The sequence below is a fragment of the Mauremys mutica genome, chromosome 13 (assembly GCF_020497125.1).
Source record: "Mauremys mutica isolate MM-2020 ecotype Southern chromosome 13, ASM2049712v1, whole genome shotgun sequence".
NCBI classification, from domain to species: Eukaryota; Metazoa; Chordata; order Testudines; family Geoemydidae; genus Mauremys; species Mauremys mutica.
Genome location: NC_059084.1, coordinates 54,848,675 through 54,875,231, shown reverse-complemented (window position 1 = coordinate 54,875,231; position 26,557 = coordinate 54,848,675). Strand labels below are relative to the sequence as shown.

Genomic DNA, 26,557 nt, shown 5'->3' with positions numbered 1-26,557 from the left:
GTCCCAGGGCCGGCTCCAGACCCCAGCGTGCCAAGCGCGCGCTTGGGTTGGCGTCCCGCGGGAGGGCGGCAGGCGGCCCCCGTGGACCTCCCGCAGGCATGCCTGCGGAAGGTCCGCTGACATCGCGACTCCGCAGGCGTGCCTGCGGGTGGAGCCGCGGACTGGAGACCTCCAGAGTGCCCCACGCGGCGCACCGACGCAAATCCTAGAGCCGCCCCTGCCGGCAGCCATGGGTAGCCCAGAGCCTTTTAAATCCCAGCCGCGGCCAGGAGTCAGAGAGCTCTGCACTGCCCGCGGTGGGGAGCCCACAGCCCTTTAAATCCCAGCTGCAGCCGGGAATCAGAGGGCTCTGGGCTGCCGGCAGCCGCGAGGAGTCCAGAGCCCTTTAAATCCCAGCCGGTCCGGGAGTCAGAGGGCTCTGGGCTGCCTGCAACCGCAGGGAGCCCAGAGCCCTTTAAATCTCAGCTGCGGCTGGGAATGAGAGGGCTCTGGGCTGCCTGCAACCGCGGGGAGCCCAGAGCCCTTTAAATCTCAGCCGCGGCTGGGACTCAGAGGGCTCTGGGCTGCCGGCAATCGCGGGGAGCCCAGAGCCCTTTAAATACCAGCCGCGGCAGGGAATCAGAGGGGTCTGGGCTGCCCGCAGGGGCAGGGAGCCCAGAGCCCTTTAAATCTCAGCCGCGACCGGGAGTCAGAGGGCTCTGGGCTGCCGGCATCCGCGGGGAGCCCAAAGCCCTTTAAATCCAAGCCATGGCGGCGGCTGGGATTTAAAGGGCTCAGGGCTCCCCGCGGCTGCCAGCAGCCCAGAGCCCTTTGAATCCCACTGTCCCCCGTGACATACCTAGGGATGTATGGCCGACTCCACCGAATTGTCGCCGCGGGTGGGGGTGGCGGTCCCTGTGCCCATAGGGCGGCAGGCGCGTTTCCCCAGCGGCGCAATTCAGCGGCAGCTTCTATGTTTAGCTGAAGCCGCAGCGGACAGCTAAACATAGAAGCTGCCGCCGAATTGCTGCTGCCGCAGAAACGCAGGCGCCTGGGAGGGGGCAGTCTGTGTGCCCTTAGGGCGGCAGGCACGTTTCCGCGGCAGCGTCTATGTTTAGCTGTCCGGGGTGGCTTCAGCTAAACATAGAAGCTGCCGCCGAATTGCCACCGCCGCGGAAACACGCTGCTTGGGGCGGCAAAAACTGTAGAGCCGGCCCTGGTTGGTCCCCAACCTGTAGCAGTGCATGGGATTCTTCTGTCCTAAGTGCAGGACTCTGTACTTGTCCTCATTGAACCTCATCTGATTTCTTTGCGCCCAATCCTCCAATTTGTCTAGGTCACTCTGGACCCTATCCCTCTCCTCCAGCGTATCTACCTGTCCCCCCAACTTCTATCAACTTTATTAACTTCTATCCTCTCTTCTTTATGAGAGTACAGAGAATCCCCATTAATAAATCCTCCCCTATAGGATGTGTGTCTCCAAACCCTGTACTCCTCTGGTCCTGTTGGCTTTCCCCCAGCCCTTAGTTTAAAAACTTCTCAACAACCTATTTAATTTTACATTCAACAGTCTAGTTCTGTTTTAATTTAGGTGGTGCCCATTGTTCCTGTAAAGGCTTCTCCCTTCTCTAAAAGTTGTCTGGTTGCTAATGAACCTAAATTCCTTCTCTGTACAGCATCATCTCATCCACATATTGAGATCCTGTAGTTCTGCCTCTCTCCCTGTCCCTTTGCATGGAATTGGAAACATTTCTGAGAATTCTACATTGGCTCTCCTGGACTTTAATCTCTTACCCACAGCCTCCGTTTGGCTGGCCAGGACCTCTCTCTTTCCTTTGCCTATGTCATTGGTACCTACGTGTACCATGAGCACTGACTCCTCCTCAGCCCTGCATGTAAGTTGCTCTAGATATATTGAAAGGTCCACAGCCTTCACACCTAGCAAGGAGAAGATATAGGCTCATAAAGATGTGGAAAATACACCTCAACATAGCTGGTGACTGCCCTGTCACAGATGGATGATTTGGGTTGGTGGCAGGTCAGCCAGGACAACTGTTGCTCTGGATTCTGGCTCACTCCCCTGGTCTGGGACATCACATGGTGGGTCTGGTCAGGTCTCTATTTTTTTGCTGATCCTTGTCCGCCTGGGCCGAGCTGGATGGTGCTGTTGGTCTCAGGATCCGGTGAAAAGCCAACAGAGAGGATGATAGTGGGGGAGGGAAATGGAGGGGAAACAAGAGCAGGAGCTCACATCTATTAAGTCTATGGTCCTCACTGGTCTAGCGCTGATGGCCAGGCATATCCCCTGGTGACTTGTGGTCTGGTTGTACAAGGGCTCATGAACAAAGGACAGAGTCTCTGGAGTTGAAGGAAAGTCCTGTCAGTCTGTCCCCTGGGAATCTCCCAAGAGTCTGTTCCCCAGTTGAGGCCCCCATCTTTTTAAGGATGAAAAAATGGGACTGTGGTCAGACAACCCCATTGGCTTATTATATTGTCCCCCAGTTAGGTCTAGTTTCCAACACACACATTTTGGTTTCTCTTCAATGAAGTTACAATGCAGTCTTTAATTACATGACTATGTATTACATTTTCCAGGGGACCTCTGCCTTGTTCTGTGCACGGGATGGACAGGGCTCACTGAGTAAGCTGCTTTTCAGTATTTTGTTTTCTCCTCATTCTTCAGTGTGTGGCCCCAGGCCTTATTCACCGCACACTACTCTAACCTTGCTCCTAAGAGAAAATAATTGATTTTTATCTTGATATTTTCTATGTTGCTCATCAATACAGCATCTGATTGCTTTGTTAGAGAGCTGGTCAGGAACCAGCAAGTCCATTTCATGGGATAGGCTGTGATTTGAAAATTTGTTTCCATTCCAAATTGTAATCAAATTTCAAAATTTCCCTTGGAAAGATTTTTTTTTTTAGTTTGGGTGTCGATTCAAACATTACATTTCAGTAAAACTGAAGCATTTTGTTCAATTTTCAATGTTTTATTTTTTACTTTAAATCTTATTTTAGATTATTTTTATCTCCTTTTTTATTTTGTAAATTGACTCCTCATGCCAAATGTCAACTCCAGTCTCCAAAGCCTGGTCACGCTAGAGCTTAAAATGAGCAAAACAGCTTATTTTTCCCCTGGCTTCATTCTTGGAAATCTCTCAAGTGTTGTGAGCTAGACACCTGACATAGAAAATAGCTACTTCAGTGGTTAAAGTCTGGTAAAGTTATAAGCAACAGAAAACAGGTCTTTATAAAGAGAAGTGTCAGGCAACATTAATGAGACAGCATTACCAGCCCTACCTAAAATAATGTCAATCAATACCCAAATGCCAAATAATATTTTGTGTACCCCAATGACTTTAATGGGGGATGGATTGGGTGACCCTGCATATGAGTGTTCCAGAAAGGGTAATCATTAGTCCTTCTGAAATCTCATTTATCTTCTTCCTTGTCGATGCAACTTGTAATTGATTGAGTGGCAGGGAGAGGGAGAAAGGAAAGGATGGTGCTAAATCTTGCAGTTCATACACACGACAGACTATCACTGATATCAAAGGAAGTAAAATGCAGGACAATTCAAGAGAGCCCAGCTCGGTGGTGCCTTGAATCTTGACTGGATATTGATCCTGCAGCATTCTACTACTATTTTTGGTGTCAAATCTGAGGAACTGTCCCAGATTGAGGTGTCATCAGAGGAGGTTTTGTAACAAATTGATAAACGAAACATCAATAAGTCACCAGGACCAGATGGGATTCACCCAAGAGTTTTGAAGGAACTCAAATGTGAAACTGCAGAACTACTAACTGTAGTCTGTAACCTATCATCTATATCAGTTTCTGTACCAAATGACTGGAGGATAGCTAATGTGCTACCCATTTTTTTAAAAGGCTTCAGATGCGATCTTGACAATTACAGGCCAGTAAGCCTAATTTCAGTAATGGGGAAATTGGTTGAAACTATAGAAAAGAAAAGCATGATCAGACACATAGATGAATATGATTGGTTGGGGAAGAGTCAACATGATTTTTGAAAAGAGAGATCATGCTTCACCAATCTACTAGAATTATTTGAGGGAGGTCAAGAAACATGTGGACAAAGGGAATCCAGTGGATACAGAGTACTGAGATTTTCATAAAGCTTTTGACAAGGTCCCTCACCAAAGGCTCTTAAGCAAAGTAAGCTGTCATGGGATAAGAGGGAAAGCTTTCTCATGGATCAGTAAGAGGTTAAAAGATAGGAAACAAAGGCTAGAAATAAATTGTCAATTTTCAGAATAGAGAGAGGTAAATAGTAGTGTCATCCAGAGGTCTGTATTGGACCAGTCCTATTCAACATATTCATAAATGATCTGGAAAAAAGGATAAATAGTGAGGTGGAAAAATTTGCAGATGATACAAAACTACTCAAGATGCTTAAGTCCAAAGCACACTGTGAAGAGTTACAAAGAAATTAAGGGCAACAAAATGGCAGACAAAATTCAATGTTGATAAACGCAAAGTAATGCATATTGGAAAACATAATCCCCACTATACATATAAAATGATGGGATTTAAATTAGCTGTTACCAATCAAAAGGGAACTTGGAGTCATTGAAGATAGTTCTCCTAAAACATCTTCTCAATGTGCAGCAGCAGTCAAAAAAGCGAACAGAATGTTGGGAATAATTAGGAAAAAGATAAGATAATAAGACAGAAAATATCATATAGGCTCTATATAAATCCAGGGCACACCCACATCTTGAATACTACATGCAAATGTGGTCTCCCCATATCAAAAAAAGATAAATTGGAAGTGGAAAAGGTTCAGAAAAGGGCAACATAAATGATTAGGGGTATGGAACGCTTTCCGTATGAGGGGAGATTAATAAATCCGGGATTTTTCAGCTTTGAAGAGATGACTAAGGGGGGATATGATAGAGGTCTATAAAATTATGACTATTGTGAAGAAAGTAAAGGAGGAAGTGTTATTTACTCCTTGTCTCATATCACAAGAATTAGGGATCACCCAAAGAAATTCATAGGCAGCAGATTAAAAACAAACAAAAGGAAGGGTTTTTTTCACACAACACACAGTCACCCTGAGGAACTCTTTGTTGGAGGATGTTCTGAAGATGAAGAGTATAACAGGGTTTAAAAAGGAACTAGATATGTTCCTGGAGGATAGGTTCATCAATGGCTATTAGCCAGGATGGGCAGGGGTGGTGTCCCTAGTCTGTGTTTTCCAGAAGCTGGAGAATGGGTGATAGGAGGTGGATCACTTAGAATCATAGAATCATAGAATATAAGGGTTGGAAGGGACCTCAGGAGGTCATCTAGTCCAACCCTCTGCTCAAAGCTGGACCAATCCCCAACTAAAACATCCCAGCCAGGGCTTTGTCAAGCCTGACCTTAAAAACCTCTACGGAAGGATATCCCACCACCTACCTAGGTAACCCATTCCAGTGCTTCACCACCCTCCTAGTGAAAAAGTTTTTCCTAATATCCAACCTAAACCTCCCCCATTGCAACTTGAGACCATTACTCCTTCTGTCATCTGCTACAACTGAGAACAGCCTAGGTCCATCCACTTTGGAACCCCCTTTCATGTAGTTGAAAGCAGCTATCAAATCCCCTCTCATTCTTCTCTTCTGCAGACTAAATAATCCCAGTTTCTTCAGCCTCTCCTCATTAATCATGTGCTCCAGCCCCCTAATCATTTTTGTTGCCCTCCGCTGGACTCTTTCCAATTTTTCCACATCCTTCTTGTAGTGTGGGACCCAAAACTGGACACAGTACTCCAGATCAGGCATCGCCAATGCTGAATAGAGGGGAATGATCATGTCCCTCTATCTGCTGGCAGAGCTCCTACTTATACAGCCCAAAATGCCATTTGCCTTCTTGGCAACAAGGGCACAATGTTAACTCAAGTCCAGCTTCTCGTCCACTGTAACCCCTAGGTCCTTTTCTGCAGGACTGCTGCCTAGCTATTCGGTCCCTAGTCTGTAGCAGTGCATGGGATTCTTCCATCCTAAGTGCAGGACTCTGCACTTGTCTTTGTTGAACCTCATCAGATTTATTTTGGCCCAGTCCTCTAATTTGTCTCAGTACTCTGTAACCTATCCCTTCCCTCCAGCGTATCTACCGCTCCTCCCAGTTTAGGGTCATCTGCAAACTTGCTGATGGTGCAATCCACGCCATCCTCCAGATCATTAGACAAGATATTGAAAAAAAATGACCCTTGTGGCACTCTGCTTGATACCGGCTGCCAACTAGACATGGAGCCATTGATCATTACCTGTTGATCCTGATGATCTAGACAGCTTTCTTTCCACCTTATAGTCCACTCATCCAGCCCATACTTCTTTAACTTGCTGGCAAGAATATTGTGGGAGACAGTATCAAATCTTTGCTAAAGTCAAGGCATAACACATTCACTGCTTTCCCCTCATCCACAGAGCCATATATCTCATTATAGGTTACTCAGGCATGACTTGCCCTTGGTGAATCCATGCTGACTGTTCCTGATCACTTTCCTCTCCTCCAAGTGCTTCAGAATTGATTCCTTGAGGACCTGCTTCATGATTTTTCCAGGGACTGAAGTGATGCTGACTGGCCTGCTGTTCCCCGGATGCTCCTTCTTCCCTTTTTTAAAGATGGGCACCACATTAGCCTTTTTCCAGTCATCCGGGACCTCCCCTGTTCACATTGAGTTTTCAAAGATAATGGCTAATAGCTCTGCAATCACATCCGCCAACTCCTTTAGCACCTTTGGATGCAGTGCATCCAATCCCATGGACTTGTGCATGTCCTGCTTTTCTAAATAGTCCTGAACCACTTATTTCTCCACAGAGGGCTGGTCACCTCCTCCTCATACAGTGCTGCCCAGTGCAGCAGTCTGGGAGCTGGCCTTGTTTGTGAAGACAGAGGCAAAAAAATCATTGAGTACATTAGCTTTTTCCACATCCTCTGTCACTAGGGTGCCTCCCACATTCAGTAAGTGGCCAACACTTTCCCTGACCTTCTTCATATTGCTAACATACCTGTAGAAACCCTTCTTGTTATTCTTAACATCCCTTGCTAGTTGTAACTCCATTTCTGATTTGTCCTTCCTGATTTCACTTCTGCATGCCTGAGCGATATTTTTATTCTCCTCCTTGGTCATTTGTCCAAGCTTCCACTGCTTGTAAGCTTCTTTTTTGTGTTGAAGATCAGCAAGGATTTCACTGTTAAGCCAAGCTGTTCGCCTGTGTCATAAACAGATAGCTAAGGGTTAATGCCTGTTTTACCTGTAAAGGGTTAAGAAGTTCACCTAGCCTAGCTGACACCTGACCAAAGGGACCAATGGAGGAACAAGATGTTTCAAAAGGAAGGAGGGAAGTTTCCTTTGTTTAGTCAGTTTTCAGTTTCAGCGGGAGTGAAAAAGATCAAGAAACGAGCCTCTTATCAGAGTAGTAAGTTTTAGAAAGGAATAAATAGGTTTATGTTTATTTTCTTTTGTACTTGTCTTGGTGCAAATTAAGGGAATTATCAAATTTGGGTATTCTTGTGTGTATTAAGATTTTTGCCCAGGGGAACATACTGTGTTTTCAAGTTATTGTTTGTGAGATTAGCTGATATGCTGTCTCCCAGAGGTTGTTTTTTTTCTTTCTTTTACCTTTCTTTTCTTTAATTAAAAGTCTTTTTAAGAACCTGATTGATTTTTCCTTTTTTTTAAGATCTAAGGGGATTGGAACTGGACTCACCAGGAATTGGTGGGGGAAAGAAGGGAGGATGGTTAAATTCTCCTTGTGTTAAGACCCAAGGGATTGGATCTGGACTCACCAGGGAATTGGTGAAGGAGTCTCTCAAGGCTACTCAGGGAGGGGAAGGTTTTGGGGGGAAAAGGAGTGATCCAGACACTGAGAATTCTGGATGGTGGCAGCGATACCAGATCTAAGCTGGCAATTAAGCTTAGAAGTGTCCATGCAGGTCCCCACATCTGTACCCTAAAGTTCAGAATGGGGGTGAGACCCATGACAGCATGCCATATTTACTATTCTTTCGACACACTGGGATGGCTTGTTCCTGCAACCTCAATAAGGATTCCCATACTTCTTGTCAAACTGTCTGTACTGGGCTATCTTGATTATCATTTCAAAAGTTTTTTCTCTTACTTAATTGGCCTCTCAGAGTTGGTAAGACAAATCCCACCTTTTCATGCTCTCTGTATTAAATATATATCTCCTCACTATATGTTCCATTCTGTGCATCCGAAGAAGTGGGCTGTAACCCATGAAAGCTTATGCTCAAATAAATTTGATAGTCTCTAAGGTGCCACAAGTACTCCTGTTCTTTTTGCAGATACAGACTAACACGGCTGCTACTTTGAAACCTAAAATACAGCCAGCTCTCCTGGACTCCTTTCCCTCTCATGTTGTTCTCCCTGGGGATCCTATCCATCAGTTCCCTGAGGGAGTCAAAGTCTGCTTTTCTGAAATCCAGGGTCCGTATTCTGCTGCTCTCCTTTCTTCCTTTTGTCAGGGTCCTGAACTTGACCATCACATGGTTACTGCCTCCTGGAGTCCCATCCACTTTTGCTTCCCCTTCTAATTCTTCCTGGTTTGTGAGCAGCAGGTCAAGAAGATCTGTGCCCCTAGTTGGTTCCTCCAGAACTTGCACTTAGAAATTGTCCCCTACACTTTCCAAAAACGTCCTGGATTGTCTGTGCACTGCTGTATTGCTTGAGGTGATTGAAGTCCCCCATGAGAACCAGGGCCTGTGATCTAGTAACTTCTGTTAAGAATCAGAGGGGTAGCCATGTTAGTCTGGATCTGTAAAAGCAGCAAAGAGTCCTGTGGCACATTATAGACTAACAGACGTATTGGAGCATGAACTTTCGTGGGTGAATACATCTGACAAAGTGGGTATTAGTTAGTCTATAAGGTGCCACAGGACTCTTTGCTGCTTTAACTTCTGTTAGTTGCTGGAAGAATGCCTCGTCCACCTCACCCCCCTGGTCTGGTCTGGTCTGGTGATCTATAGCAGACTTGGTCACTGTAGGAAGACAGGATACAGGGCTAGATGGACCTTTGGTCTGACCCAGTATGTCTGTTCTTATGTACTTCTGATCTTGCTGCTATTAAGACCACTGTGCAGTTTTTCTGCAATTTTTAACAGTGGAATCGTATGGTGGAGTGATTAGGGTGAGTGGCTTGGAGTCAGGACTTCTTGCTTCTATTCCCAGCTCTGGTCTTAGCATGTAATCCAATGATTATGGGAGGAGTGGGGCAGTATCAGGACTCCTGGGTTCAAATCCACCCCTCTGAGAGAGCATGGGGTCATGGGTGCTATAGGTTATAGAAGCGAGAAAGCACCCTGGGACCTTTTTTGTTCTGTTATGGGTAGATAGTGTTCGGTCATGGCTAAAACAGCTGACTGGGATTCAGGATTTGTCCTGCATTCTGTTCCTGATTCTACAGTCAGTCATTGTATAGCCATGAGTGAGCTCTTTCACCTCCGTGGTAGATGCTACCCCCATTTGCAGCACTGTAAATGCAAAGAAATTCCACTGCTTTCAGTGACATTACCCGAGATTTACACTGGTGTATCTGACAGCACATTCTAACTCTCTGGTCTGCATTTTCCCATCTATGAAATGAAGATAAGATTCACCTAACTTTATACTTCATTGAGTGGAAAGGTATACAGACCCCTAAAAAGGAATTGGTCCTTACTCTGTTTTCCTTCAGCTTGATGTAAATCAGCAGCAATCTCATTCGGTCAATGGGCCTGACTATCTTCTCACTCTACCCAGTGTAAATCTGGACTAACTCCACTGGAGTCAGTGGTTCCTCCACTCCCCGTCCCATATTACACCAATCTGCAGAAGCCAAGGGTCTGACCAAGGGTCTCCTTCACAAAAGGAGAATTATTTTACTGATGTAATCCTGACCATTGCCCTTCTCCTTCCCTCCAGAGGCAGTGCATGATGTTCTGATGAAGAAAATGTCCAACCGAACCACCTTGACCCATTTCCTTCTCCTTGGATTCTCAGACATTTGGGAGCTGCACTTTGTGGTGTTCCTGGTGATTTATCTTGCAGTCCTGATGGGGAACCTTCTCATCATCACAGCCGTAGCCCTTGACCACCATCTTCACACTCCCATGTACTTCTTCCTGGTGAACCTGTCCATTATAGACCTCGGCTCCATCTCCGTCACCCTTCCCAAATCCATGGTCAATTCCCTAATCAACTCCCGCTCAATTTCCTATGCTGGATGTGTCACCCAAGTCTTTTTCCTCATCTTCTTGGTAGGAACAGATTTTTCCCTTCTTACCATCATGGCATACGACCGATACATCGCCATCTGCCAACCACTGCACTATGAGAGTGTGATGAACAGGAGAGCTTGTGTCCAAATGGCAGCCAGTGCCTGGATCGGTGGAATTCTTTACGCTGCACTGCACACCGGGAACACATTTGCAGTAACTTTCTGTGCAGGCAACATAGTGGATCAGTTCTTCTGTGAAATCCCCCAGCTCCTCAAACTTGCCTGCTCTGACTTGTATCTCGGTGAAATTGGGGCTCTCATCTTTAGTGCATGCATAGGCTTAATTTGTTTTGTTTTTATAATTGTGTCATATGTTCAGATCTTCAACACAGTGCTGAGAATCCCCTCTGAGCAGGGCCGGCATAAAGCCTTCTCCACCTGCCTGCCTCACCTCACTGTGGTCTCTTTGTCTCTTTTCACTGGCGTCTTTGCCTACCTGAAACCCACCTCCAGCTCAGCATCAGGTCTGGATCTCGTGGTGGCTGTTCTCTATTCTGTGGTACCTCCTATGATGAATCCGGTCATCTACAGCATGAGGAACAAGGAGATCAAATCTTCATTGAGGAGACTGACTGTGGGGAAGTTATTCACACAGAATTAATTTTCTTTCTTTCTCGAATAAATACTCTTTCAGTTTGTGTCTCCCAGTCCATGTCATTTATTTCCATGACAACATAGTTTATGCAGAAGTGGGCCAGATTCTGCTCTCAATTGCCCCCAGTGCAAATCCAGATTAATTCCACTGATGTCAATGTACTTGGGCTGATTTACATCATCAAAAGATCTGACCCAACCCTGGAGTTAAGATGGTGTGTATTTCATAGGAGGGAAGAATCAGCCTTTAATTCTGTGCCCAAGCAATACCTATTAAACTGTGTTGCCACTTACACCTGTTCCATGGACACTAGAAAGCAAAGATGGGAGCTTCTTTCCCTTTTGTGTATTAATTAAGGACAAAAGAGATCATCATGATAATCTAATCTGACCTCCTGCACATTGCAGGTCACAGAACAGCACCAACCCACTCCTGTAATAGACCGTTAGCCTGTGGCTGAATTACTGACAAATCATGGTGTAAACACTTCTAATTACAGAGAATTCACCATTTACACTAGTTTAAACCTACAAGTGACTCATATACCATGCAGCAGAGAAAGGTGAAAATCCCCCAGGGTCTCTGCCAATCTGACTCCACATATGGCTATCACTTAGACCTTTAGCATGTGGGCAAGACCCACCAGGCAGATTCCTGGGAAAGAATTATCTGTAGTAACTCAGACTCTTCCCCATCTAGTGTTTCATCTCCAGAAGGTGGTGATTTTTCCTACTGGTAGTTGCCAATGGCCACATACCTTTGTAGGGAGTCTCATCATGCCATCCCATCCATAAGCTTATCAATTTCAGTCTTGGAGTCAGTTAGGTTTTTTGCCCCCACTGCTCACCTTGGAAGGCTGTTTCACATGGCATCAATGGAGTCAGACTGGCATAAAACTGGCATATGTGAGAAAATAATCAGAGCTTAACATTTAGGGCTAGATCCTTAGCAAACCAGTGTAGTTCTATTCACTTTGATAGCGCTTAACCAATTTACACTCTATGGGGATCTGGATTCCTGATTTCAATGGAGATACATCCATTTACATCTATCCTTGATAGAAGCTACGTTGTGGTTGAACACAGGGCCTGTAGATTTTCAAGCAGGATCCCGTACTGCCTAGGCTACAAGCAGTAAGTAAACTAGTACAGAGACAAAAACAGACTCATAAGCTGCTGTACAAGCTCTGACCACTAAAGGTGATAATGAGCCACGCTGTGTTAGCCTGGGTTATGTGCACATTTCTGGAGTATGAGGATCTGAGTGACTGTGTGTACCTGAGAATAAACTGAAATAACAATGACATGGGATTAGTGGGAATGTCTTACCTCCAGGATGTGTGAGGTGAATTGAGTTCAGATAAAGCAGCTGCACAGAGTAACTTGTACAAATGCCACCCACTGGTCTCTCTGTGTTACAAATCCCCTCTGCGCCCAATCCCCAGAGTCCACGAGTCTGTCACGCCCCTACCAGGGAGCCTGCCTCTTTAGATCAAGCTGCAGGGACTCCCACCCTTACGTCTGGAGGTCCCTGGTGCAACCGCAAGGTACCAGCCAAGATGGTGACCATCATATAAGTGCAACAGGGGCCCTATTTCTATATTAATCATAGAATCATAGAATTGTAGGACTAGTCCAGTTCCCTGCACTCATGGCAGGGCTAAGTATTATCTGGACCATCCCTGACAGGTGTTTGTCTAACCTGCTCTTAAAAATCTCCAATGATGGAGGTTCCACAACCTCCCTAGGCAATTTATTCCAGTACTTAACCACTGTGACAGTTAACAGGTTTTCCTTACTGTCCACGCTAAACCACCCTTTCTGCAATTTAAACCCATTGATTCTTGTCCTATCCTCAGAGGTTGAGGAGAACAAATTTTCTCCCTCATCCTTCTAACAATCTTTTATGTACTTGGAATCTGCTATCATGTCCCTGTGACACTCTGGGCTCCAAAACAGTACCCTGGCACCCCCACATTTTCCATGGTGATATGACTATGATAGAAAGCAACAAAGAGTCTTGTGGCACCGTATAGACTAACAGACATTTTGGAGCATAAGCTTTTGTGGGTGATTACCCACTGCATCTGACGAAGTAGGTATTCACCCATGAAAGCTTATGCTCCAATACGTCTGTTAGTCTATAAGGTGCCACAGGACTCTTTGTAGCTTTTTACAGATCCAGACTAACACAGCTACCCCTTTGATACATGATTATGATAGGTTTTGTACAAAATATGCCTTATGAGGTATTATTTAAAAGATCATTAATATCCTGTTGTATTGTATGTGCTATCGCTATATGGGAAGTTATGAAGTTTGCTATGTGTGTGTTACTGAAATATATTGTAAGATTGGAAACACCTACAATCAGCCTTTCAGGTACAACAATGGAGAAGCCAGCCAACGTTGATGACCCATTAAGGACTATCACAGGATCTGTATACAATGAAGGCTTTTCAGAGGGAGCACATAGGGAATGGAAACTGCTTTACTCACATTATAAAAAGGATCTTTCCAGAAATTTGGAGGAAACTATAAAGGGGGGAAATAACATCATCACTTGGTCTCATTCCCCCCACAACTCAATGCCTGGAAAGACATCTTGTGGACAAAGACTTTGAATGGGGGAGGTGATCCCAGGCTGAAAAGAGGAATCCCAGTTTGTGTCTGAAGGAACTATACCATCATGATGAGACAGTGTTTGATTCAAATTCTTTCTCTTTTGTAGAACTCAGATTGTAATTTTGCTTTTATTTATTGGGTAACCAACTTTGATCTTTACACTTATTACTTATAATCACTTAAAATCTATCTTTCTGTAGTTAATAAATCTGTTTTATGTTTTACCTAAAACGGTGTTTTGCTTGAAGTGCTTGGAGAATCTGCTCAGTGTACAGAGGCTGGTACATGTCGACTTTCCTTTGTAGAAGTGGCGGACTGGGTAATAAACTTTCACCGGTGAGGCTTCTGACCAGGTGGGATGGGGTGTACCTACCCTGAACCAGCCCCTAAAGGGTTAACTGTGCTTTTCAGGCTGAGGAAGCCCCGGCTCTCTGACTCTGCTGGGCATGTTCAGCCTGGAGGCAGAGTATAAAAGAAATCAGCCCAACTCAGTGTGGGCAGACGGCTGAAGCGGGAGGATGCAGACTGCAGGCTCTCTCCAGGGAGCTGCTACAGGATCCAGATACAGATCCACAGGATGCAGAGCTCCAGACGGACCCCAGACTGCCTGAGGAGCCCAGAGAAGAGTCCGTGCAGGGAAGGGGCTATGCCGCTTGAGGACCCCAGAGATCCAGGGGAGTCATAGAGCATCGCTGAGGGAGAAAAGGTAGGAAGCAGCCCAGGGGATGTATACTTTTCTCTGGTGAGTGAACTGGGGAACCAGTCAGCATGTTTCAGGAGGATGCCCACTGACTCAGTGGTGAGTACACTGACCACCGCCTGAGCCCTGGGGTGGGACTTGGAGAAGAAGGGAGAGCCTGAGTCCCCCTACCCTGGGCACCACACACCCCTGAGTGGTGCCTCACTTCCCCAATGGGCCAAGAGGCCACACAATTCCACAGAGTGGGGCAAATTTATTGACTCTGGACATTAGGTCATGCTGCCCTGACTGGAAGGGTCACTTTATTGACTCTGGCCATCTGCCTGACTGACCTGGCTTCCCAGGAGGTGTACTGTCTGCCAGAAGCCTGTATCTGAGACATTATGGAAGGATTCTCGAGGATCATCCAGCCCTCTGACTACTAGTACTACATCTAAGCGGGAAGTAATGGTATCTGCGAGGTATGAGCCTGAGCAGAAGAGCTGTGACTACTGGGCTCTGGAAGTGAGGGTGAAGGAGCTGGGAACAGGTGGTGTTATCTTTGATCCTCCCAGATGAGGATAGGGGCCCAGGCAGAGACCGACACATTCAAGAGGTGAATGCCTGGCTGCGTGGATGGTGTCGCCAGGAGGGCTTCAGCTTCCTCAGCCATGAATATTGTTCTGAGAAGAAGGACTGCTGAGCAGAATTGGGGTCCGTCTATTGAAGAAAGATAAAAAGTATCTTTGGCTACAGACTGGTAACCTAGTGAGGCTGGCTTTAAACTAAGTTTGAAGGGGGAAGGAAACAAAATCCCAGAGGTAGTCCAGAACATGGAGACCTGGGTGAAGGGTTGAGATCTGGGGGAAACATGGGACATTGCATCATGAACAAAGGAGACACAAGAGGGAACACAGAGGGGAAATCTTACAGACATCTTAGATGTATGTCTTCTAATGTGAGAGATATGGGGAATAAAAAGGAAGTACTAGAAATACAAGTAAAAAGATTGGTGTTGTGCGTCAACTCCTTGGCATGTCATGAGTGTGCTCACCAAACATCCCAACCATCCAAACTGAAACCAGTCAACCCCATATGAACAGCGTCAGCAGAGACCAAGGACCAGTCCTGATCTGAAGGGAACACTTCAGAAGTGGGAGAGGCTAGTTCAATCTCCCAGTCCCAGTCACTTCATGTTCTCTCCAAGGAGACTGATATCCATCAAAATGGACAATTGTTGCCAATCAAATGTTGTGGTGGGTTATATAGGGATGAGTTCAAAGCTGGGGCATACAATACATCGGTGTGTTGTGTGACAACTCCAGGTCATTTTAAGGATCCATCAATGTTTGTATTTGATGTCTTCTTGTTATGTCTTCTTGTTATGAAGGCAATATTTGAAATGTTTGGAGTCATATTTGCAAATGTAACCTTTTTCTGCAACCCAAATTACACAATATTTGCATATGCAAATTAAATATTTAGGCTGGAATTTCAAAGGAGGGTGATGTAGTTAGTGCACTAGATAGGAATTCAGAGGAACTTGATTCAGGTCCAGGTCCTCAAAGGTTTTTAGGCATGTAACTCCCATGGGCCTTGGCTCCTTGTTTTGCCACTGGCATATTTAGTGACTTTGGGCAATAGCCAATACCTAAGAGTTGGTAGTCTAATTATGATAGGCCCAGCTGAAAATCACATCCATACCCCAAAAGCCCCCCCCAAAAAAACAAAAAACAACAACAACAACATAGGTTTAGCTGTAAGACTTCAATGTGTCTTCCAATATTTAAAGTTAAGCACTCGCTTATGAGTTTTTCAAGATTAGTACCGTAGTTCAGAACATTCAGAGGAGCTGAGTTTTAAATACATATGCAGTATACACAACCATGCACAACCATGGTTTTATAAATGATAAATAATAATAACAATAACAATGCAGCCAAATTCTGTGATCTTGACACAATTGAATCCTTGTGTGGATGGGAGACCGTTGGCCAAATCCCAATCTACTCTTTGAAGCAAATGGCTAAATCCCATTTGTTATAGTTACAAGGTTTGAATAACCTCTGCATTGTGCTCTGGTCTTTGAATGCAAACCCCTATGTCTTCATCTTGCGCTTGTTCCTCTCTTAGAGGTGAATCATGTCATATTCCCTCTCAAACTGGGTCCCAGGCTATAGCAATTTGTCCAATCACCATTATTTCTCCCACCAGGCTTAGTACCTGCAGTTCTTCCCACAGGAGCTGTGACCAGTAGTAAGTTGAGTGACTAGCCCGGCCTTCACCATACAAAGTACAATTTATTTACCACTATAGGAACAAAGCGTAACATAAGAAAAAATATGAGCAATTCCAGATCTATCACTGCAGTAGTTCGGTAGGATAAACATTTGGGTTTATTACTCAGACTCAGTTTGTTTTTAGGAAACATTGCAATAGCTTTCTCTTCCAAAGTGCCTTTCCACCACAGCAAGAAGAATACAGTATTTATTTATTTAAATAAAAAAGATAATACACATAATTTATATAAGGATGTAGGTTCCCTAACACATCATAAATGAGACAATAAAATCCCATCAGCATTAAAACAATAATTTAAACAGGAACTCAACTATTAACACACCTACAGAAAGTATTTTTAATTCTTCATCACTGAGGAAAGGAAAACTCCAAGTCTCCCAGGAAACCCCTTCAAAGATATTATGACATTGACACCTTGAATAGATGACAAAATAAATGGATATTCACATTTAATCAAACATATTCCACCCTGCAAATTCCTACCCTACTAAAGTCACCTAGAATAAAGAAACAAATCAATCAATGAATCTATAAAATGACACAACATGAAAAAGAAACAAGCAAACAAACAAGCCAAACCCCTCATAGCCCAACCACATTTTTTATCCCAAAAAAGGAGAAGCACCAGAAAGTTAATGAAGTCCACTAGTGACTTAGCTATGGCTATTGATATTCTGTGCAACGTGATATTAGCAGTATAAGGCATATAGATAGGTGTGTATGTACATTTATGGATTGATATTTAGATTCTGATCTTATTTACACTGGTGTAATTCTAAATTATCTCATTTTACTTCAGTGGAGTTAGTCCAGATTTTATAAATTCATAAACAGATTGCACCCTATGTTTTCAAGGAGACAATTTTCTCATCAGTTGATTATATTCATAAAGAAGCTCAGAATGAAATCTCAATCAAGTACCAATGATGGACATTTTAATCTTTGGTGAATAACCTCCAAAAATCAGTTTCTTTAATGCAGCTTTGATCTCCTTGTTTCTCATGCTGTAGATGATTGGATTCATCACTGGAGGCACCAGGGAATAGAGAACACCCATCATGAGATCCAGACCTGATGCTGAGCTGGAGGTGGGTTTCAGGTATTCAAAGAAGCCCGTGCAAAGAAACAAAGAGACCACAATGAGGTGAGGGAGGCAGGTGGAGAAGGCTTTACGCCGGCCCTGCTCAGAGCGGATTCTCAGCACTGCTTTGAAGATGTGAACATAAGACACAATAATAAAAACAAAGCAGTTTAAACTTAAAAACACACTAAAGGCAAGAAGCCCAACTTCACTGAGGTACGAGTCAAAGCAGGTGATCTTGAGTAGCTGGGGGATTTCACAGAAGAACTGGTTGATGACATTGGACTGGCAGAAGGGTAACTTGAAGGTATTTCCAGTGTGCAGTCCAGAGTAGACAATACCAGTAATCCAGGCACTGGCTGCCATATGGACACAAGATCTCCCATTCATCACTCTCTCATAGTGCAGTGGTTGACAGATGGCGACATATCGGTCGTATGCCATGATGGTGAGTAAGGCAAGATCAGCTGCAATGAAGACTACGAAGAGAAAGACTTGGGCGACACATCCAGGATAAGAAATCAACCTGGTGTTCATGAGGGAATTGATCATGGATTTGGGGATGGTGACAGAGATGGAGCCGAGGTCTATAATGGACAGATTCATCAGGAAGAAGTACATGGGGGTGTGAAGATGGTGGTCGAGGGCTACGACTGTGATGATGAGAAGATTCCCCATCAGGCCTACCAGGTAAATCACTAAAAATACTACAAAGTGCAAAATCTGCAGCTCCCGAACGTCAGAGAATCCCAGGAGAAGGAACTCGGTCAGGGTGGTTTGGTTGGACATTTTCTTTCTCAGTTCATTGTATGATGGCTGTGGAGAGAAGCACTAAGATAGCGGTGGGGATTACAGTGAGAGAGGGAGTGCCACTGATTCCATGCTGCAATATCTCATGATGTGAGTGTCAACGATGAACAGCACTTATCACTGCTCTTAACTAGGAGTGGTGAGTTATCATATATGTGCAAATTGGCATGGGTCCCTTAATGTCAATGGAACTGTATCAGTTTACACCATCCAAAGGTCTGGCTCAGGATGTGGCTTGATAAAATGCTGTGTGAAGGAGGGGCAAAGCACCTCCAACCCCAATGATCTAGCAAAGATAGTTCCACCATTGGGGAAATATGCAAACTTGGATGTGGAGGTAATGTATTAAAAAGCAAATGGTGCCTGATTTCCAGTTTTTGAGGAGTTATGACATGGAATAATTGAATCTAAGAATATTAGGATTGGAAGAGACTTCAGGAGGTCATCTAATCCAACCCCCTGCTCAAAGCAGGACCAATCCCCAACTAAATCATCCAAGTCAGGGCTTTCTCAAGCTGGGCCTTAAAAACCTATGAACTCAGAAAGCATCCTCACTGAAGCTCAGTTGAAAGAATTCCACTGCAACACCACATAGACGGCCTCCTGCCTGTTTCCAAAACTGATCTGTGGCACCAAATCCCAGCTGCATTTCCATCTCTGTGTGATGAGGGGCTAATAGCATCACTCAGCTACATCTGTGTTGTGTAATTCCTCTCTGTGACTGTATATCTGGCCTTGGCCATTCAGTGGCCATCAGGAGACTTAGTTTCTATTCTTGGTTCTTCCATGGACCTGCTGTGTTACCTTGGGCCAGTTACTTACCCTCCTCATACCTCTGTTTCCCCTCCCTCCTTTTCTCTGTCCCGTCCACTTCAGTTGTAAATTCTCTGGGACATAAGCTGTGTCTTACTATGTCTGTGTGCACTCCACCTGAGTATTTCTGGTTAGCGGGCATCAGTGTGGGACAGAGGATACGGTGGTAGAACAGGAGATCTGGAGTCTAGCCACATTGCCCTCTTCTATGTCATTGAGCAGAGACAGGCTTTGGCTGGGGGCTTCAACTCTCTGTGCCTCAGTTTAAAAGTGACTTCATGTATAAAACATAGTCTGAGGATACTAATATTGCCACTTTCTCAGTTTTACCATCCTGCACAAATCTCTTTGAAACAGCAATAAATGTGATATTGGACAATATCAGTGTTGGCCCACTGGCTTAATTATTAGTTTCCAATCTGGGGAATTCCGATATTTTCTGTTTAAATGATTTCAAAGGAAAAGTGGGCTTTAAACTGAAAACATTTTTATGATAGATATGTGCTATCCTTAAAATCAATGTATGTATTGGAAAAATCTGTTTCTTTTTTCAAAAAACAGTGACAATTTTTAAGTTTTCAGCATTTTTTAAGAGCAATAGTTTGGTTCTCGATTCACAAAACCAAAAAAATATTTGGTTTCTACAATTTCAACGAAAATAGAAATTTTTATGCTGGAAAAAAATGAGCAGCTCTAGATATTTGATTAACTGATAGTAAAAGTTTCAAAGAGTTACAATTGTAACTCATAGTTCTAGTATTACATTGCTCCAGTATATTAGCACCCAAACATATTTAACTGAAATAGCATACTTACAGTGTTGGTCTTTGTGGACTGTTTCCCAGCCTGTGAAGCACTGGACAGTCCACTGCCAGGATTCTTCTGTCACTGTCTGTCTGTGCACCTGTTAGTAATGCCTCATCACTATGTTATGAAGCTGCTGTCTCCCAGTCCCTTCACAATATTTCTTGAGTTGATGGGTCTCTCTGCAGATCCGAGCAGACAGGGACCCACTCCACAGATGGGTGCTCTCCTCCTTGGGCAGGCTTGGCTGAAATGTGAAGGACTGAATGGCATTGGGGACTGAAAGCCTCTCCCATCTCTGAAATTGATCCTGGCTTGTGCAGGATTCAGACACAGTCATAGCCCAGGATGTACCTTGCCTGGAGCTAAATAGCTGAATCTGGTCTCCAGGGCAGTGAGCCCAGCTCTGATCTCATCTCAGGAACAATCCACCTTGACAACCATCCCTAGCTGATTCTAACCCCACAGAAGGGGAAGAACTCCCAGCCTGGATCTCACAGGATGGCAGCATCCCTGCAAGGACCCTTGGTTAAAAGCAAGGCAGAGCTGAGTCCCATAAGGCATCCCAAGAAGATTGCAGAATAGAATATATATTGGTAGCATAGACATGTGACCTACAATAGCTCAGATCCCAGTGGCACCAGAGCCCCAGCTGGCCTGGAATAGCCTGTTCCTTCATTAATGCCACATAAACAGCTCTGGGGGAGTAGAGATTGTTTTTCCTCCTACATTTCGTCAGCAGCTCTTAGGATGCAGCCTCCAGAGGAACCCACAACTCAGACTGCTCTGGGTATTAGATGTTGGTCACTAAGAGGTACCCAGAGGCACACACTAAAAGCTCAGCACAATCTCCTAAAATAGTGTAAATTAATACAGTTCCATTGAGTTCCAAGTAGTTAGGGCTCTTCATACCAAGTGGAGATGTGGTCCTTTGATTTCAATGGAGATACTTAGTTTTACATTAGCTGGGGATCTGGCCCTAAGATGACCATGAAGCTATGCCAGTTTTCACCAGTTAGGAATCAGGCCTCATTAACTCCACCGGAGCTACTATTGATTTACACCAGCTGAGGATCTGTTCCCTTAAACAATTTCAAATCCATTTTATTTGCCCGTGAATCTGAACTGAATGAAAGACAAAAATTTCTATCCAGTTGGCACTTTCTTAGCTCTTTGCCCTATGGAATTAATTGCCAGAGTGTAACTTTTAATGGTTAAGGAGCAATTCATTCCGAATGGGGACAGAACTTTGGAGGAATTCAGTGTTGCAGAGATTTTCTGTATCTTAATTTCAACTACCATAGGGATGGATGGCCTGACATTCTTTCGTTCTTTCAGCAATTCTATATATATTAGAGCAGACAACATGAAAATAAAAGGCATATTAGACTGCAGGTGCAATGCTGAATGCCATCTTAAAACTGTATATTTCACACTGATCCAGTTACTAATGCTAACATAATATCACTTTTCCATATGAATAATTTCTGTAGTTTGTGCAGGGATTGGAGGGATAGCTCAGTGGTTTGAGCATTGGCCTACTAAACCCAGGTTTGTGACCTCAGTCCTTGAGGGGGCCGATTAGGGCAAAAATCCATCTGGGGATTGGTCCTGCTTTGAGCAAGGGGTTAGACTAGATGACTTCCTGAGGTTTCTTCCCAACTCTGATATTCTATGTTATGTGATGTTGAATGGCAATGTGGATAGTCCCCATAATTTTGTCTGGATGGATAGGCAGAGGATCACAAATGAGAAAGGAACCTTCCACAACACAATCTCTCTACTGATGTACAGTCCATATGCTCTAAAAATAGTCTGAGAACTTCAAGACAGAAAAGTCTGCCTAGTTGGGTCGCTTTTCAGGATTGGAAGTAGAGAAAAGCAACATTTTAAAATAGGGCTCAAAATAATTATTGTCTTAATAGTAACAAGATGGCAAATGCTAATGCTGAAGGATACCTAAAAAGACATGGACGGCTGTAGTGTTAAAAGCGTAAAGAAGTCCTTAGACTCCCAAGTTACTAAGGCCAAGTTTTAAAGATATTTAGGTGCCTCTAGGAAATTATTGGGGCACTTTTGAAAATGAATTATAGAATCATAGAATATCAGGGTTGGAAGGGACCTCAGGAGGTCATCTAGTCCATCTCCCTGCTCAAAGCAGGACCAATCCCCAACTAAATAATCCCAGCCAGGGCTTTGTCAAGCCTGACTTAAAAAACCTGTAAAGAAGGAGATTCCACCACCTCCCTAAGTAACCCATTCCAGTGCTTCACCACCCTCCTAGTGAAAAAGTTTTTCCTAATATCCAACCTAAACCTCCCCCACTGCAACTTGAGACCATTACTCCTTCTTCTGTCATCTTCTACCACTGAGAACAGTCTAGATCCAACCTCTTTGGAACCCCCTTTCAGGTAGTTGAAAGCAGCTATCAAATCCCCCCTCATTCTTCTCTTCTGCAGACTAAACAATCCCAGTTCCCTCAGCCTCTCCTCATAAGTCATGTGCTCCAGCCCCCTAATCATTTTTGTTGCCCTCCTCTGGACTCTTTCCCATTTTTCCACATCCTTCTTGTAGTGTGGGGCCCAAAACTGGACACAGTATTCCAGATGAGGCCTCACCAATGTCAAATAGAGGGGAATGATCATGTTCCTCGATCTGCTGGCAATGCCCCTACTTATACAGGCCAAAATGCCCTTAGCCTTCTTGGCAACAAGGACACACCGTTGACTCATAGTCGGCTTCTTGTCCACTGTAACCCCGAGGTCTTTTTCTGCAGAACTGTTGCCTAGCCATTCAGTCCCTAGTCTAAATGGGAGCTCAGCTCCTTAAAAGCATTTGAAATTTAAAGTATTAAGTAACACTTTTATTCTAACAACATTCCCTAGCCTCTTTCCCTTTAGCTGAAGAGAGTTTTTAGGAGGAAAACAAAACAAAGCAAAACAAAACAAAACTTTTCTGACAGTCACCCCTTAACTTTACCTTTGTTAAGCTAAATAGATTGAGCTCCTTGAGTCTATCAATATATGGCATTTCTCCAATCCTTTAATTATTCTCATGGCTCTTCTCTGAACCCTCACAGTTCAAGAAGATGTGCATAAACTGGTGGAGAAGAGAAGAGTATTAGAGCAGCAGTAGCACCACTGCTAAATATACACATGAAACAACTTCTCTATTCCTACTTGAGATTCCCTTATTTCCGCATCCAAGGATTGCATTCACCTCTGTTGTATTGGAAGTTTATGTTCAGTTGAGTATCTCCACAACCGCCAAATCACAGGATAGAGTTCCCCATCCTGTAAGTACGGCCTAATTCTTTGTTCCTAGATGTTCCTAAACATTTACATTTAGCCATATCAAAAGGAATATTGTTTGCATGTCCAGTTTAGCAAGTGATCCAGATATCAGTGGCCCATCCTCTTAATTATTTACCACATTATTTACTGCAAAGTTTATGAGTCATGTTTTATGTTTCTTCCAGGTCACTGATAAAAATGTTAAGTTGTGTCGGGCCAGGAACCAATCCTTGCAAAATGTTATGCAGTACCACCTCAAATGCCTTCCAGATGTCGAAATATATTATTTCATCAACATCCATCTCTTTATCAACCCAACTTGTAATCTCATCAGAAAAAAGAAATCAGGTTAATTTGACAGGATCTATTTTCCATAACCCGTGTACATTTGCATTAATTATATTAACAACATTAAATTCTTTATTAATTGAGTCCCATATCAGCCATGCTTGGCGAGGATCAATGTCAGGCTGAGAGGCCAATAATTACTTGGGTCACCCCATTTATCCCTTTTAAATATTGGCACAAGATTAGATTATTTCCAGTCTTCTGGAACTTTCCCTGTGTTCCAAGACTCACTACAAAGAAACATTAATGATCCAGTGAGCTCTGCAGACATCTCTTTTAAAACTCTTGGAAACAAGTTGTCTGGATATCCAGATTTAAATAATGTCTGACTGAGGATTCCCTTCTTCACGCCCCTGGACCTCCCCACAGTAACAGACCAGATCTCTGGTAACCCATTCAATTGTTTCACTACCCTCCTAATGAAAAAGTTTTCCCTAATTTCCAACCTAAACCTCCCCCACCTAGAATAATGTCAATCAGTACCCAAATGCCAAATAATATTTTGTGTACCCCAATGACTTTAAGGGGGGATGGACTGGGTGACCTTGCATTTGAGTGTTACAGAATGGGTAATCATTAGTCTTTCTGAAATTTCATTTATCTTCTTCCTTGTTGATTCATTAATTGATTGCGTGGGAGGGAAAGGGAGAAAGAAAAGGATGGTGCTAAATCTTGCAGTTCATACACAAGACAGACCATCATTGATATCAAAGGAAATAAACTGCAGTACAATTCAAGAGAGCCGAGCTCCATGGTGCCCATCTTGATCCTGAAGCATTCTACTACTATTTTAGGTGACTAATCTGAGGAACTGTCTCAGATTGAGGTGTCATCAGAGGAGGTTTTAAAAAAAATGATAAACTAAATGTAAATAAGTCACCAAGGCCAGATGGTATTCACACAAGAGTTCTGAAGGAACTCAAATGTGAAATTGCAGAACTACTAACTGTAGTCTGTAACCTATCATTTAAATTAGTGTGGCAGAGCTCTGACCTTGCCCACGTAGGTCCCGAGCTTCTAGGCGGTTTATGCTAGCCTCAGTAGCTCACTGTGACCCTTCACGTAGCCCTTCTCTCTCTAGGGCCGGAATTACAGTCTACTGAGCCCTTTTCATCATAGGCCAGCAAGGAGGTTGGTGAGAGAACTCCCACAGTCTCTATTGTCGCTGAGGGCTTATTTCAGAACAGTTTAGCCTCCTGTCCTGACAGGGGCCTGACTTCTCCTCCCAGGAGATGTTCCTGTAGTGGTGGGTTGGGGGGAACCCAGGCCCGCCCTCTATTCCGGGTTCTGGCCCAGGGACCCTAATGGTAGCAGCTGTTGGCAGACAACCTTTCAATGCCAGAGTTGCTACATTTCCCTGGGCCACTTCCCCACAGCTCTCCTGTTTCTCCCTTCTTCACCCTTACCTTAGGGCTCCCTTACCGATGGTTTGAGGGTGTCTTCATTAACCAGCCCTTCAGCCGCACTTCCTCTCCTCTGGCTTCCTGGCTCTCCCCTGCCTGACTGGAGTGAGCCCTTTTTATAGTATCAGCAGGGCCTTAATTAGAGTCAGGTGTTCTCATTAGCCTGGAGCAGCCCCTGCTCTGGTCAGTCAGGGAACAGAAAACTGTTAATCCAGTGGCCAGTATATCTGCCTTCTGCTATTCTTCTATTCTGCTGTACCCAACTGGCCTGGGTCTATCACATTAGCTTCTGTACCAAATGACTGGAGGATAGCTAATGTGATGCCAATTTTTTTTAAAAAGGCTCCAGATGTGATCTTGACAATTACAGGCTGGTAAGCCTAAATTCAGTACCAGGAAAGTTGGTTGAAACTACAGAAAAGAACAGAATGATTGGACAAATAGATGAACATGATTGATTGGGGTAGTGTCAATGTGATTTTTGTAAAGGCAGATCATGCTTCACTAATCTACTAGAATTATTTGAGAGGGTCAACAAGTATGTGGTCAAGGGAGATCCAGTGGACATAGTGTACTTAGATTTTCAGTGAGCCTTTGACAAAGTCCCTCACCAAAGGCTATTAAGAAAAGTAAGCTGTCATGGGATAAGAGGGAAAGTCCTCTCATGGATCAATAAGGGGTTAAAAGAAGAGAAAGAAGGGGTAGAAATAAAAAGTCAATTTTCAGAATGGAGAGAGGTAAATAACGGTGTCCCACAGTGCCCGGCTATCAGCAGAAGCTCTAGGGTGGAAAAAGGGGATAGCTATACCATACCCAGAGCTCTACATGGCTGCAGAAATTAAGGGATAAGAAAGGGGCAGTTATAGGGATAGATTCTCAGTTCTAGTAAACCCATAGTTCTGTTTACTTTAATGGGGATACATCAATTTGCATCAGCTGGGGATCTGGCCCATTGACTCCAATGGAGCTACAGTTTATGCCTACCAACTGGGGAACTGGCCCATGGATCCAGCAGAGCTACGTCAATTTATATCAGAGAAGAATGTTGTTCACTAACCCCAATGCATATTCATTGGTTTACACCAGCTGGGGATCTGGCCCACTCACGCCAATGGAGTTAACGTCAATGTAATCCAGCTGGCAATCTGGCCCATTGTTATCACTCCGATAGGAAAACTAGTGCTTCATCATACGGTGAAAGATTTCCCCCCAGAGGCTCATTAGGTTATTTCACTAAATGCAATTACATTTGAGAAAACACAAGTCAGTGGCATGAGGCATTAATAAAAACAACGCTTTGGAGACATAAAAGCTTAATGGTGATGGGTTGAAGTGAGACCTTATTAAAAGTTTTGGGACTCGATTGTACTTCTTAAAAACTTTGAACTGGACTGGGACTAACAATCTCCCCCACAGGAATTGCAATAAGAAAGAAATTGTTAGTCTTAGGCTTCCCTCAAAACACCAGAGTAATTCAGGGCAAGGTGAGACAGCTTTCCCCAGATGTGGACGATATATTGTGATGCACAAATTCAATG

At 44.0% G+C, this 26,557-nt stretch overlaps 1 protein-coding gene and 1 pseudogene across 1 annotated transcript; one reads left to right on the top strand and one right to left on the bottom strand.

Moving 5' to 3' along the window:
- Nucleotides 1-9,942: 9,942 nt before the first annotated feature.
- LOC123347787 (olfactory receptor 14A16-like) lies at nt 9,943-10,869 on the top strand. The gene has a single exon (XM_044984980.1). The coding sequence runs from the start codon at nt 9,943-9,945 to the stop codon at nt 10,867-10,869; it is 927 nt and encodes a 308-aa protein (XP_044840915.1).
- A 6,533-nt stretch (nt 10,870-17,402) lies between these two features.
- Nucleotides 17,403-18,337, bottom strand: LOC123347252 (annotated as a pseudogene).
- Between the last annotated feature and the right edge of the window lie 8,220 nt (nt 18,338-26,557).